The sequence below is a fragment of the Lithobates pipiens genome, unplaced genomic scaffold, assembly GCF_037356315.1.
Source record: "Lithobates pipiens isolate NorthernLeopardFrog02 unplaced genomic scaffold, aLitPip1_a1.2 Scaffold_19, whole genome shotgun sequence".
Lineage (NCBI taxonomy): Eukaryota > Metazoa > Chordata > Amphibia > Anura > Ranidae > Lithobates > Lithobates pipiens.
Window position 1 is genome coordinate 340,000,221 of NW_027507764.1, and position 12,895 is coordinate 340,013,115.

The 12,895-nt window shown below is 40.9% G+C and overlaps 1 protein-coding gene across 4 annotated transcripts in view; it reads right to left on the reverse strand.

Moving 5' to 3' along the window:
- Window positions 1-12,895, reverse strand: part of ACD (ACD shelterin complex subunit and telomerase recruitment factor) — a 72,283-nt gene that overhangs the window by 33,345 nt on the left and 26,043 nt on the right. For all 4 annotated transcript variants that reach the window (XM_077492116.1, XM_077492117.1, XM_077492115.1 and 1 more), the window contains 3 exons: window positions 11,094-11,149; window positions 8,496-8,653; window positions 3,173-3,254 (listed from right to left, as the gene is read on the reverse strand). In XM_077492116.1, coding sequence (XP_077348242.1) covers window positions 3,173-3,254; window positions 8,496-8,653; window positions 11,094-11,149 — 296 coding nt within the window. The remainder of the gene's footprint in view (window positions 1-3,172; window positions 3,255-8,495; window positions 8,654-11,093; window positions 11,150-12,895) is intronic.

Below are 12,895 nucleotides of genomic sequence, written 5' to 3' on the forward strand. Positions count from 1 at the left end.
GTTTTAATGGATCTGGCCTGTAATATTCTATGTCAGTGAACTGTTTTTGATTGTTGATGCCCCCTATTGTTGGATGTACCAAAACTGTAAATCTTTTTACTGGCTCGTTTACCAATAAACTCATTGTTTCAAAAAAAAAAAAAATATTATTTATTGTTTTTATTTTCATTGGGTTATCAGGCACTATGTTTATATGTCTTTATTAAAGGATGTGTGTTATAGACTTTGGTGGTAATTGATTATGTAGAGGGTATACTAGAACAAACTTGCAGGACGTTTTAACTTGGTTTTTATTGTGGGCATTCCTAGTTGTGTATTTTTGTATAATAAAAAATATTTAGTATTTAAATAAAAATATTGAGTATTTTTGAGATATGTATGCATGCATATGTTCATTAAGACTACGATTTTGGTTTAATTTGATGACCAGGCCTTTTCTGAAACTTTTTGTTTTCAAGTTTAAATTAGTATTTTTTGCTAGAAAATTACTTAGAACCCCCAAACATATAATATAAAGAAGCTGAGGGTAAAGGTGATGGACTGGCCAAGCATGTCTCCAGACTTTAAATAAACATCTGTGGGGCATCGTCAAACGGAAGGTGGAGGAGCGCAAGGTCTCTAACATCCAGCTCTGTGATGTCATCATGAAGGAGTGGAAGAGGACTCCAGACTCCAACCTGTGAAGCTCTGGTGAACTCCATACCCAAGAGGGTTAATGTGTTGACACTTTCTTTGGGATGGCTATATATATATATATATATATATATAAAATACACACACACATACAAAGCACCTTGTCCCCATGTTGATGAGGACAAGGGCCTCTTCCCGACAACCCTGGCCGTTGGTTGTCGGGGTCTCCGGCCCCCCACCCTATGTGAATGAGCATGGGGTACAATGTACCCCTACCCATTCACCTGTAAAATAAAAGTACAAAAAAAACACAACACACGAGATAAAATACTTTATTGCACAGCTCCGGGGGTCTTCCGTCTTCGGGGGTCTTCTCGCCGGACTCCTCCGCTATCTTCTTGTAGCTCTTTTACTAGCGGAGGAGCCCGGCATTCTTCTTCGTCGCCGCGGTCTCTTCTTCCGACTTCGGGGGTCTTGTCCCCCTCTTCGGTTCTTCTGCCGGGCCACCGCGCCTTCTTATAGCTCTTTTACAGGCGGTGGCCCGGTCTTCTGTCGCCGCCGCCTTCCGTTCTTCTTCTTCTTCTGGAGATGTTGACTCGACGTTCTCTACGGCCGCAATGCCAGGGACGCGCTGCGCTGCCACTTATATAGGGACAAGGGGCAGTGTCACATGGGTTTATGTCACATGGGTTGGTCACATGGGTTGATGTCACACGGTGACCCCGCCCCCTTATGATGTCACAGTCCCGGGGGATGCTGGGACTGTCACCATGTGACATCAACCCATGTGACCAACCCATGTGACATCAACCCATGTGACACTGCCCCTTGTCCCTATATAAGTGGCAGCGCAGCGCGTCCCTGGCATTGCGGCCGGAGAGAACGTAGAGTCAACATCTCCAGGAGAAGAAGAAGAAGAACGGAAGGCGGCGGCGGCGACAGAAGACCGGGCCACCGCCTGTAAAAGAGCTATAAGAAGGCGCGGTGGCCCGGCAGAAGAACCGAAGAGGGGGACAAGACCCCCGAAGTCGGAAGAAGAGGCCGCGGCGACAAAGAAGAATGCCGGGCTCCTCCGCTAGTAAAAGAGCTACAAGAAGATAGCGGAGGATTCCGGCGAGAAGACCCCCGAAGACGGAAGACCCCCGGAGCTGTGCAATAAAGTATTTTATCTCGTGTGTTGTGTTTTTTTTGTACTTTTATTTTACAGGTGAATGGGTAGGGGTACATTGTACCCCATACTCATTCACATAGGGTGGGGGGCCGGTATCCGGGGGCCCCCTTCTTAAAGGGGGCTCCCGGATTCCGATAAGCCCCCCGCCCGCAGACCCCGACAACCAACGGCCAGGGTTGTCGGGAAGAGGCCCTTGTCCTCATCAACATGAGGACAAGGTGCTCTGGGGTGGGGGGCCGCACGCCCCCCCTCCCCCAAGGCACCCCCCCATGTTGAGGGCACGCGGCCTGGTACGGCTCAGGAGGGGGGAGGCGCCCGCTCATCCCCACCCCCTTTCCTGGCCGGCCGGGTAGCGTGCTCGGATAAGGGTCTGGTGTGGATCTGGGGGGGGACCCCCACGCCGTTTTTTTCGGCGTAGGGGGTTCCCCTTGGAATCCATACTAGACCTAAGGGCCTGGTATGCCCTCGGAGGGGGAACCCACGCCAAAAATTTTTTCAGAAATTTGGCGTGGAGTTCCCCCTTCAGAGCTAATAATTCTGTCAAAGTCTCCTCCGTATAGACAGAGATCCGACTTGGAGGCGACCTCCATTGAAATCAATGGGTACAAGTCGCCTACAAGTCGGATTGAAGTAGTACAGGAACTTCTTTTGAAGTCGGAGGCGACTTCAGTAGCGTGCATTAAGACGGCTCTCATTCACTTACATTGATTTTTAAATGTTGTCCGACCTGAGGCGACTAGGGGCGACCTGAAGTCGGATCGCAGTCGCCCCTGTGTGAACCGAGCCTTAGCTCTAGACAGTGTTTACTTTTCTTTGGCAACCAGGCCTTTGGTGTGTGAGATGGTATTAGCCAGGGCCTGGAGATTTGGGGTATCTATGACTCCAATTCATGACCACTGCTAGATTTCCTTATACATGGCAACTATGCTGCCTATGTCAATGGCAAAGGTTTCTTATTTCTTTTTGAATATTTTTTTCTGTTAAAAGAAAAGGCATACAATTTATAGGGTTACTGTGGGAAGAATAATTGCAAACAGAATAGATTGACAGTGAGACATTAGTAAATTGCAATAAAGTCAAATTACACCACAGTGTCTTGTCTTCTATTCATTACATTGAACCCTTCGGTAGTGTGGTTGATAGTACCTTCGTTTTTGTAAAAGTGGTATTTTAAGTAACCCCAGAAAATAAGCCAGACAATAAAGAGAAATGGAGGAAAGCATGGGGGATTATAGTCCAGGAAGGGAAGAAAAAGGTGCAGAGAAGAAAGGAAAGTAGAAGATATTGTTAACCATAAAGAACGTAATGTGAGTCTAGTTTTGCATACTGTATCAGCAGGAAATTGAGAAGGCTTCTTATTAGGTTTACCTGACATCTGCTCTAGAGCTGCTTCTTCTTCTGGAGGGATAAGGAGCAAATTTATAGGAATTGAAAAACTGCTGTCATTGCTCTGTAAATATAAGAACACAAAAATAAAGGATTATGCACACAGAAAGCATTTAAAAAAATGGCATGGCCCGACTTTGAATTCTGTTGACCAGAGCATTTGGCCATACTCTCGCAACATATATACAGTGTATCTCTCACAAATAGTAATATAGTAGTATTACTTCCCAGAAAATTAGGGAATGTGTCCCCACAGTTAGCAATAACTAAACCAAAGAGATAGAAAAAAAAAAGCAGACACCATCAAGGGGCGTAACCCTATAAAAAATACCAATGTTTATTAAATGTAGGGCTGAAACAACTAATCGATTAATCGACAACTAATCGATTACTATTTTCATAATCGATTAATTGGCCAGTAACATAATGGGGTTAAAGAAAACTAAAATGAGCCCTTTATAGTACAAAAAGAGCAAATAATCGCTACTGTAAATATTACTTTCACTGTTCTACAGTAAAAAAAAATGAACCCCTAATAGTAGTGATTATTTGCTTTTTCTACTATAAAGGGCTAAGTTTTGTTTTTTTAACCCCATTATGTACTAAACGTGTTAGACCTGGTTCACATCTATGTGTTTATTGGTGCCTTTTGCAGAAATGCAATACAGTTCATTTACATGGTTTCCTATGGGACATGTTCACATCTGAAAGGGTCAGGGACTTTTAACGCAAAATTGTGCTTTATTGGTTCAATATACTTCAATGGAGAAGTGTTTTTTAATCTGCCCAGAAAAAAAAAATGCAAAAATGGAAATTGCAGTAAATTCACATGCCCAAAAATCGAAAAACACACAGCAAAAAGCACTGCAGAAACAGATCAAAAGCAAACTGCATAGGTGTGTACCGAGCCTTATGCTGGTCACACAGATCAATTTTTGGATGAGAATATTCAGACAAAAAATCTTTGTACATTCGCTGAATGAAAGAATTTTGTTTGAAATTTTCACTTGTTTTTAAAATGAATGTAATATCTGAACGAAAACCACATACACTGTCTGAAAATTCCTTTGACTAAGAAGTTGTCTATTATTTATACATTTTCCCGTCACTATGGTTGAAAATGATCAATTTGACCCATTTTTTTTTTTTTTTTTAAAGTTATTAACCGATTAATCGAAACAATAATCGGCCAACTAATCGATTATGAAAATAATCGTTAGTTGCAGCCCTAATTAAATGTAAAAAAAAGTGATCAGTTTATCAAAACAAAGCCAAAAAGATCATACTCATCTCAACCTAATATAAAAAATAAAATGACAAAATCCCCCCAATCAAAAGATAAGAAACAAACTTTTGATTAATGAGCAACTCTATAACCCATTACTAATAAAACAAGGTACAGGGATGCCCCTTACCCCCAACTTATTTACGTTAGCATTGGAACCTATAAAATTACTTTATATATTGCCAGAATAAAAAAAAAATGCCCACTGAAAATTGTCAGATTAAAATAACCACATTTGCTGAAAACCTGTTTTATACTTCTCCACTCAAAAGAGAACACTACTCCACATACTGGGGTTTTACTCATAACTGAATTCAATAACTTATCTGGATATTCCATAACCTGGATAAGTAAAGCGTACCATAGTTAACAAAACCAAAATGGAGCCCACACAATCCCCTTGTTTGGTGCAAGCATAAAGTTCACTATTTGGGATTAAACATTATCTAAAAACAAGCTTAGACCGTATTAAACTAATGTCCCTTGTGTGTTTTAAGGCAAAGACAGCCTTACAACATGGTTTTAATTCACTTTAAACTTCATGTGTACTTCTGAGTTCAGGTGGGAAAAAAATGGCAGCATTCCTTTATGTTCATCAAATACTGCCTACTGTACTGAATCTGGGAGTTTATTTGGGCTGGACAGCATGCTATAATTGGTCTCCACATTTTGCAACAATTAGCCATGAACAGGTGCCTTCTAATCTTTAAACTTTGTAATTTAACAACTATAACCAGATGTGGTACTGACCAGGCCCAAAATATGATATCAAAGCCAAATATATATTGTGCTCCAATTCACTGTGCCAACATCAAAAATAGCCTGCACTCACCAACCTGATTTTGACCCCTTGTTTACATAAGAATGTCATAAATTGCTTGTGGACAAATTGCCACTTGGACCCAATCTGGGAGGAAGCCCAACATCTTCTTGTGCCCTGGGATGGTGTTCTCATTGGTGTCACAAGCACTACTCCAATAGCCCCCTCTTCACCTTTAATCTGGTCCTCTCCAAGAGCTTAACTCACTTGTGGAAATATTAAAAGAAGAAGGAAAGGCCTTCCATAGTGGTAAACTGCTTTATTACATGTAAAACTCAATACAACTGCACTTAAACCAATACAGTAGAAAGCTGCATATTCAGTGACTGAACCAGGAAGTGCTGTAATGGATGTGTGCAATATTCTTAGAAGCAGGAAGAGTCAAATCACACCTCCGGTTCATTTGGCGGACCACCCACTACACCCAAACTACCAGCGGCCAGATTTAGGAAATTATGGAGCATATATTACTGCAATTTAATATTCAAATACCACTACAGATCATTAAAAATATTTAAAAAAATAATGATGATGCCTAAAATATAGTATGTTATGGAGCATTATTAATAGATAAAGAACTTTTATATATCCACCATCATAAAACCAATTACAACTACCAGATTACAATGGTTCCATCTTGTGGTTAAATAGAATACATAGATTGCACTTTATAAACGAATACATACATTTAATTCATAAATTATATTACTAAAACTCCATGGACTGTCAAACATTTTACAGTGCATTTTATATAAATATTAAACTTACATAATTTATCTTTTTTAATTATTTACATAAAAAAAAACTATTTAAATCGATATCAATGTTTTGACTGTCAGGGTTCAGCTCATAAATCCGTGTTTCATTTTGTGATACAGCCTAATATCCTTACCTCTCCCAACATGATTCAGTTTTATCTATCCCACAAATGGATAGATATCTGGGATCCCTATTATGATACCCAAAATTATTTGAGAGACTGTGCTTTTTATACCCCTTCTTAAAATTATTGACATGTTCGCCTAACTGAACCCCCTAACTTGCAAGTCGTCTGACCCACATATTGAAGTCCACAGGGACATTCTAAGAGGCACATGGGTAGACTGGCAGATAATAATTTTGGTAAGATTTCTTAGTAGTGCTAAATTACAGTAATACAGTATATGCTCCATTATATCCTAAATACGGGCACTGGCCATTTGGGTGTTGCGGGCAGCCCGCCAAATGAATAGTATAAAAGACCAGAGGTGTGACTCCGCTCTACCTGCTCCTGAGTATGTCGCACACTAATGATGAAACGTGTAGATCTGGACATCTGTTACATCACTTCTGTGTTGGACATGTGTTGTGTTTTGCATTATTTATATTATAAATATATATACACACACATATACACACACATACCCTCCATATACATAAATACCTCCAGTATTGCAATGGCATTCATCACTACTATTTCTCCAATTATAGTGCAACCTTGATTTCCAAAATGCTCCTAGAAACCTTGTTTACAACTAATGGTCCAAAAAAGGACTCAGAATCATCAAATTGCTTACTTACACCACCTTATAGAAACCACTCCCCTTTGACAACACATCAGAAATGTATCCCCATATCAAAACTTTTCACTATCTTGTGAGATAATCGCGCTTATGTTCTGTTGTTAGACTACAACCAACAGAATTTAAAAAAAATGGATTTAACATTATCTCACGAAGACATCTTCACCTCATTAAATGCAGACTTGAAACCATACACAACATTATACAGAGAAATTATGTTAAAAATGTACCTCCACTTATATACAATATGCCACCACAAAGTTCTGATCAAATGGGATTCAGTCAAACACCTCAATGTTTGAAATAGGATCACTCCCCAGCAGACCTGTATCATGCCTTTTAGACATGCCCCAAAATAAAAAGATTCTGGAGGACAATTACTTTAATACATAGCAGAACCCTTTGTATACTACCTACCATTGACACCAGGTTGGGTAGTATTTGGTATGCTTAACCTAAGGGAATAAAAATTACCAGACAGTAAAAATTACTGACAATTGGCTTCCTGATAGTCAAGAAATACTTCTGTAAAACTGGATATACTGTACACTGAGCCCCCAAATACTGAAACTCTTCTTGGATAAACTGTTATTCACATTTTCAAACAGAATAGACAGAAACGCCTTTGTAAAAAGGATTCTTTTTTTTTTTTTAAAACGTATAAAATGTGTCTACCTAAAATTCAGATTTCCATTGTGGGTTAAAGCCATGTTATTGAATTATCTACTGGTTTCCTAGGGGTCTCAGAGACTGAAACGGTAAGATTTTTTCAAACTTGGTTTACCATATGTTTGCAGGTCTCACTCTTTCTACTGAATTATGCAGTGATATAGCAGTTATTTTAATGTATCAGAAGGATGAAGTGACTTCTGGTATAGCAAGAAGTAGGAGTCTTTATGGTAGGAAGGGCCAAGTTTAAATTCTGATTCAGAGATAGTGTCATTGGAGTTCATAAAAGATAAAATAAAAGCCAGGAAGTGGGCCAAGCAGCCATAAATGATATATCATCCTTTGTAACACGAGGCATAACAAATCAAGTATGCAATATGGATGACAATTGCAATGAGCATGAACACATTCCTATCAAATAGTACATCTAAATAGACTGAGACCTGCATGCAGAAGGTTTTTTTTACTTTAAAGCAGAGAATGCATTAAGGTAAATAACCGTCTGCCTTTAGAACCACTTTAAATTGGCTAAATACATTTCAGGTGCATCAAAATAAACGTCTTACAGTTTGTTTTCCCTAAAAATCAGCCACATCCCGGGTAAAAAATAAAATGTGTTCTGCCAGCATGCTGTAGAGAAGCACCCTTGATCTCTGTGTTGAAGCAGTGATCTTTTTGCAGAGGTCAAAAACAACCCCAGCTGAGTAAAAGCCTGAGCTTTCCAATCAGAGGGGATGTATTGAGCCTCTGCAAAAAAAAGATCAATGCTTCAACACAGAGAGCAAGAGTCCTTCTCTGTAGCAGACTGGCAGAACACGGCCTTTTCTTCTCAGGGTGTGGTTGCTTTAGAAAAAAAAAACTATAATCTCCAACACCTATTGTTTTAATGTACCTGGAATTCATCTTATATTGATTGAAACTGTGGGATTAATTGGACTTTAAATGTACAAAGTGAACCCAAAATGCTACCTTGTTGTTTCTCATTTCTGTACTCCATATCGTTCTAGTTTGTGGTGGAATCTCTTGGGTGGCAAACGAGTCAAGGTGAAGACACTGTTCAGCAAGGGACTTCAACTCACTGAGCTTTTCTTCACTTGCAATCATAAGTAACTGAGTAAGCGACATATCTAAAATAAAGGCAAAAAATGAAGTCAGATTACAAAAAGCACTCCAGAAAAGAGTGAAAGCTGAATTCCGGGGTAGGCAAATATCATCGAAATAATATTTGCCGTGTATTCTCACTTGAATCTTGGCATGATTTGTGTATTTCTTCCACATGTGTGCAATAATCCAAAATGAACCTTTGCATTTTGTAAAGGAGCTTTTCAATAAAAAAATAAAATAAAAATAAACGGTCAGTGCTGATCAATCTCCTTGTGCAGGGTGACTGGTCTTGTATCCACTGACACCTAACCCCCCCCCCCCCCATAGTTTTGCAACGTGCAACATTTTATATACATTCTAATATTTTATGCCAATCCTTATTTTAAAATGCTTGGCCTGCCCACAATTCACTGATCCAGCATTCCGATGCTCCTTAGCATCTGCATCAGATAGTCAACTACTGAGAATAATGACCAGGTTGTTTAACCTTGGTGCATGAACCATCTCTATGGCCATCTCTCTGCATGTTTGCATGTTACAATGGAGCATATTTCATAAGTGGGTAGGCATGGAAGCCTCATTTACAAAACTGCTACTCCATTAATCAAAGTCCTCTGTAGGGGATTCTTCTTTACAAAAAAATAAGTCTCAAAGGAAGTTACCTGTCACAGCTCAGGCTTCCATTTAGCACTGCAGTCTGGGATTATGGCTGTGCGACTTCCAGAAGCTGTGTTAGAGCTGGGGGAGGCATATCATTGGGCATGACAATGAGCAAGCCAGCTTTGCCACAGAACTTGTAGAACTTCTGAAATTCAACAGCAGTAGATGACTAAGTTTTACTGGTTGTTTGAGCAGTAAATGTGGAAACCTCAGCAAAACATCAAAATAATGCGATTTCGTAGGAAAGGGGATGCCACCGCTCCAGGAGGATCGTTTGGTACCAAGGCTTTCCGCCCAGTTAAAGAAGCCACGGGTGCTGGTAATGCATATAGCAATGAATGAAAAATAGTTCTGGACAGCCGCACTCCAAGAAAGCCTTTTAGGCTGGATTCACACCTATGCATTTTTAGTGCTTTTTGCATTTTGCAGATTTGCATTACAGAACGTGTCCCATAGGAAACCATGGTAAATGGACTGTAGTGCAAATCTGCAAAAAGCACTAAAAATGCATAGGTGTGAATCCACCCTTATTCAAGAAAACACACGGAATCCAAAATGAATGTTTTTTTGGAGTGTGGCTGTCCAGAACTATTTTTCATTCATTGCTATAATGCGATTTTGTAATATAAATTAATCGGCTGTGAAAATATAGAGATCTGCATACAGAGCAGCCATCAGAAATTTTTGGGCCCCTTACATAGTCCCCTCACCCTCCAGCCTGATCACCAACATTCCCCAAGGCCTGCCCATGGGCCATCTCACCCAATCTGCACTCAGCTCCCCTCACACCTGTACACATTTAGCAACCCCCCCCCCACACCTGCATATATGTCAGCCCCCCTCCTCACATCTGAATTCATTCAGGCCCTCCCCTCACACCTGTACGCACTCAGCCCTCCTCCCCTTACCTCTGCATATATGTCAGCCCCCTCACTCCTGTATGCACTCAGCCTCCCTCCTCATACCTGTATGCACTCAGCGCCCCCTCCTCAATCCTGTATATATGTCAGCCCCCCTCACTCCTGTATACATGTCAGCCACCTCACTCTTGTACGCACTCAGTCCCCCTTCCTCACACCTGTACGCACTCAACACCCCCTCCTCAATTCTGTATATATGTCAGCTTCCCTCACTCCTGTATATGTCAGCCCCCTCCTCACTCCTGCATATATGTCAGCCCCACTCCTCAATCCTGTATATATGTCAGAACCCTCACTCCTGTACGCACTCAGCCCCCCTCCTCACACCTATAGGCATTCAGTCCCTCTCCTCAATCCTGTATATATGTCAGTCCCCCATACCTGTATCTATGTCACCCTCCCCTCACTCCTGTATATATGTCAGCCCCCCATACCTGTATATATGTCACCCTCCCGTCACTCCTGTATATACACATCAGCCCCCCCTCACTCCTCTATATACGTGAGCCCCCCCACTCCTGCATATATCGTCCTACCTAGTCCCAGCTCTTGTTTCCACAAAGCTTACATGTTGCTGTGATACAAAAGATCTGCAGCCAAATCACAGTACAGGCAGCACACATGAGGGGTGCACAAAGAGCTTGATGCCTGAGCTCAATTACAGCAGAGGCTGCTAAAATCATTTCTATAGTGTAGCACATAGCCCTCCTTTACTCGCTCCTTCCTTCTCCTGGCCTGGTTAGGCCAATCCAGACGCTTGGGCCCCTTACAGTTGTATTGGCTGTCCCCCCCCCCCCCCCCCCGATGGTGGCCCTGTCTGCACTCATACAGGAAGAGTGGAGAGAGCACAGAGGTGAATAGAGCTCAGAACATCCACACTGACCTGATGAGTTCATGTCTGACATGGTCTCCTTTGTTTGAAGCTCTGTCATATACAGCCTAGAACATAGAAAACATAGTCTCAAACACTGGGTAGTTAACTACACAAATCCATGTGTAAGGTGACCTTAACCTTATAGGTTGTTCAATGCCAAAACTCAGAACCAAAGAAGCTAGGGTTTCCACATTTTGCAATAACCCACTACCAGTCTATATAGAAGGTATGATTGTATATTATCGGAGAACTACAACCGATTGTAAGACTGGGAACTTTTTCAAGTTTAAACTTCAGTGGTCCTAGATTAAGTGCATGGATACAGCAATGTATAAGTGTAACACAGGCATTTACTACATCTCAAATTGATCACTGTACTCTCCCTGAAAATGCTCCCTAGAAGGTCATTGTTTAACCATTGCCTGTGGGCAACACCTGAATAAATTGGTGGCCCAAGGATAATCCAATGATGTAGACTAGTGCCTTTACTGTTGCTATTTATTGCCTTATCTGGGTTTATAGACAGCCTCATACATCTGCCTTTTCCTCTGTGAATATCCCAGAAAGTTACAATATACAGTCCTAGTGAGTGATCACAGAGAAAGGAGAAAAAAGGAAATGCTTCCCTTTGTCTGTAGCTCCTTTTACGAGAAGATCTTAAAACAGACTACTTTTTAACAATTAAAAAAAAAAAAAGGTACTTTTTTCTTTTAGAAATTAAACTGTAAATTATACAGTGACATAACAATAATTCATTTGTGCAGATCTGAATAATAACTAATATGACTTATTTAACCACTTGCAGACTCTGAACGTACTAGACACGCCGAAAAACATATCATCATTGTACACAGGGCATGTTTATTAGGGCCAGTCCTTCTACCCTACTTCCGGAATCCCTCCTGTCCCAGTACCCGGAAATTCAGTTATGATTAATCACAGCTGCATTGCCAAGTACACAGAGGAGGCAGGCAGTAGGAGCTATAAAACAATAAAAATAAAAAAAGCAGTCTGGCAATATTTATCAAAAACATTGCTCAGCAGTGGATACAGAAAGCTACATTGGAACATTGTATAATTTGGAACTTTCTGTGTTTTGTGTCTACAGCTTAAAGGGATGAACTTCGTTCTGCAGATGGAGAGAGTTAAAGCAACCTGACAAGTAAAAAAAAAAAAAAAAAAGTATTTTTCCTAATTACATTTTTCCCTCTGTTGAACCCCTTATTGAAGCAGAGTTCCACTCATTTAAAAGTCAGCAGCTACAAAAAGTGTAGCTGCTGGCTTTTAATAATCAGACATTTACCTGTCCCAGGGTCTAGCGATGCGGGTGAAGAAGCCCCATTCCTCTTCACGGCGCTGGCATTCTTACTGTGGGGCACCCGGCTGTGGCTTTACAGCTGGGTGCACACTGCGCAGTCGCAAGCTGTCATGGGGGAGAGGTGATCTTCCTTCTGGCGCCAGGGGAGGAAGTGGGAGCTGGGTGCCTGTAAAAACAGGGTACCCGCTCCCCCCCAAAAAATGACATGCCAAATGTGGCATGTCAGGGGGTCACCAACACTTAAAGTGGAAGTTCCATTTTTGGGTGGAACTCCTCTTTAACCCCTTCGTTTACTCTAATCAGCACTAATTAACTCCGTATTCTCCTTCATTCAATTATAATTTTCCTGGCGATTTTTTTATTTTTATTAACGAATAGTTAAAACATTTTCTGTTTTTGCTTGCTTTGTTCATTATTATTTTTACACCTTTTACATACAGTATATTTACAGGTATCACACGCGCTTCAAGGTAGTCTTCCCGGGCCCGATTGC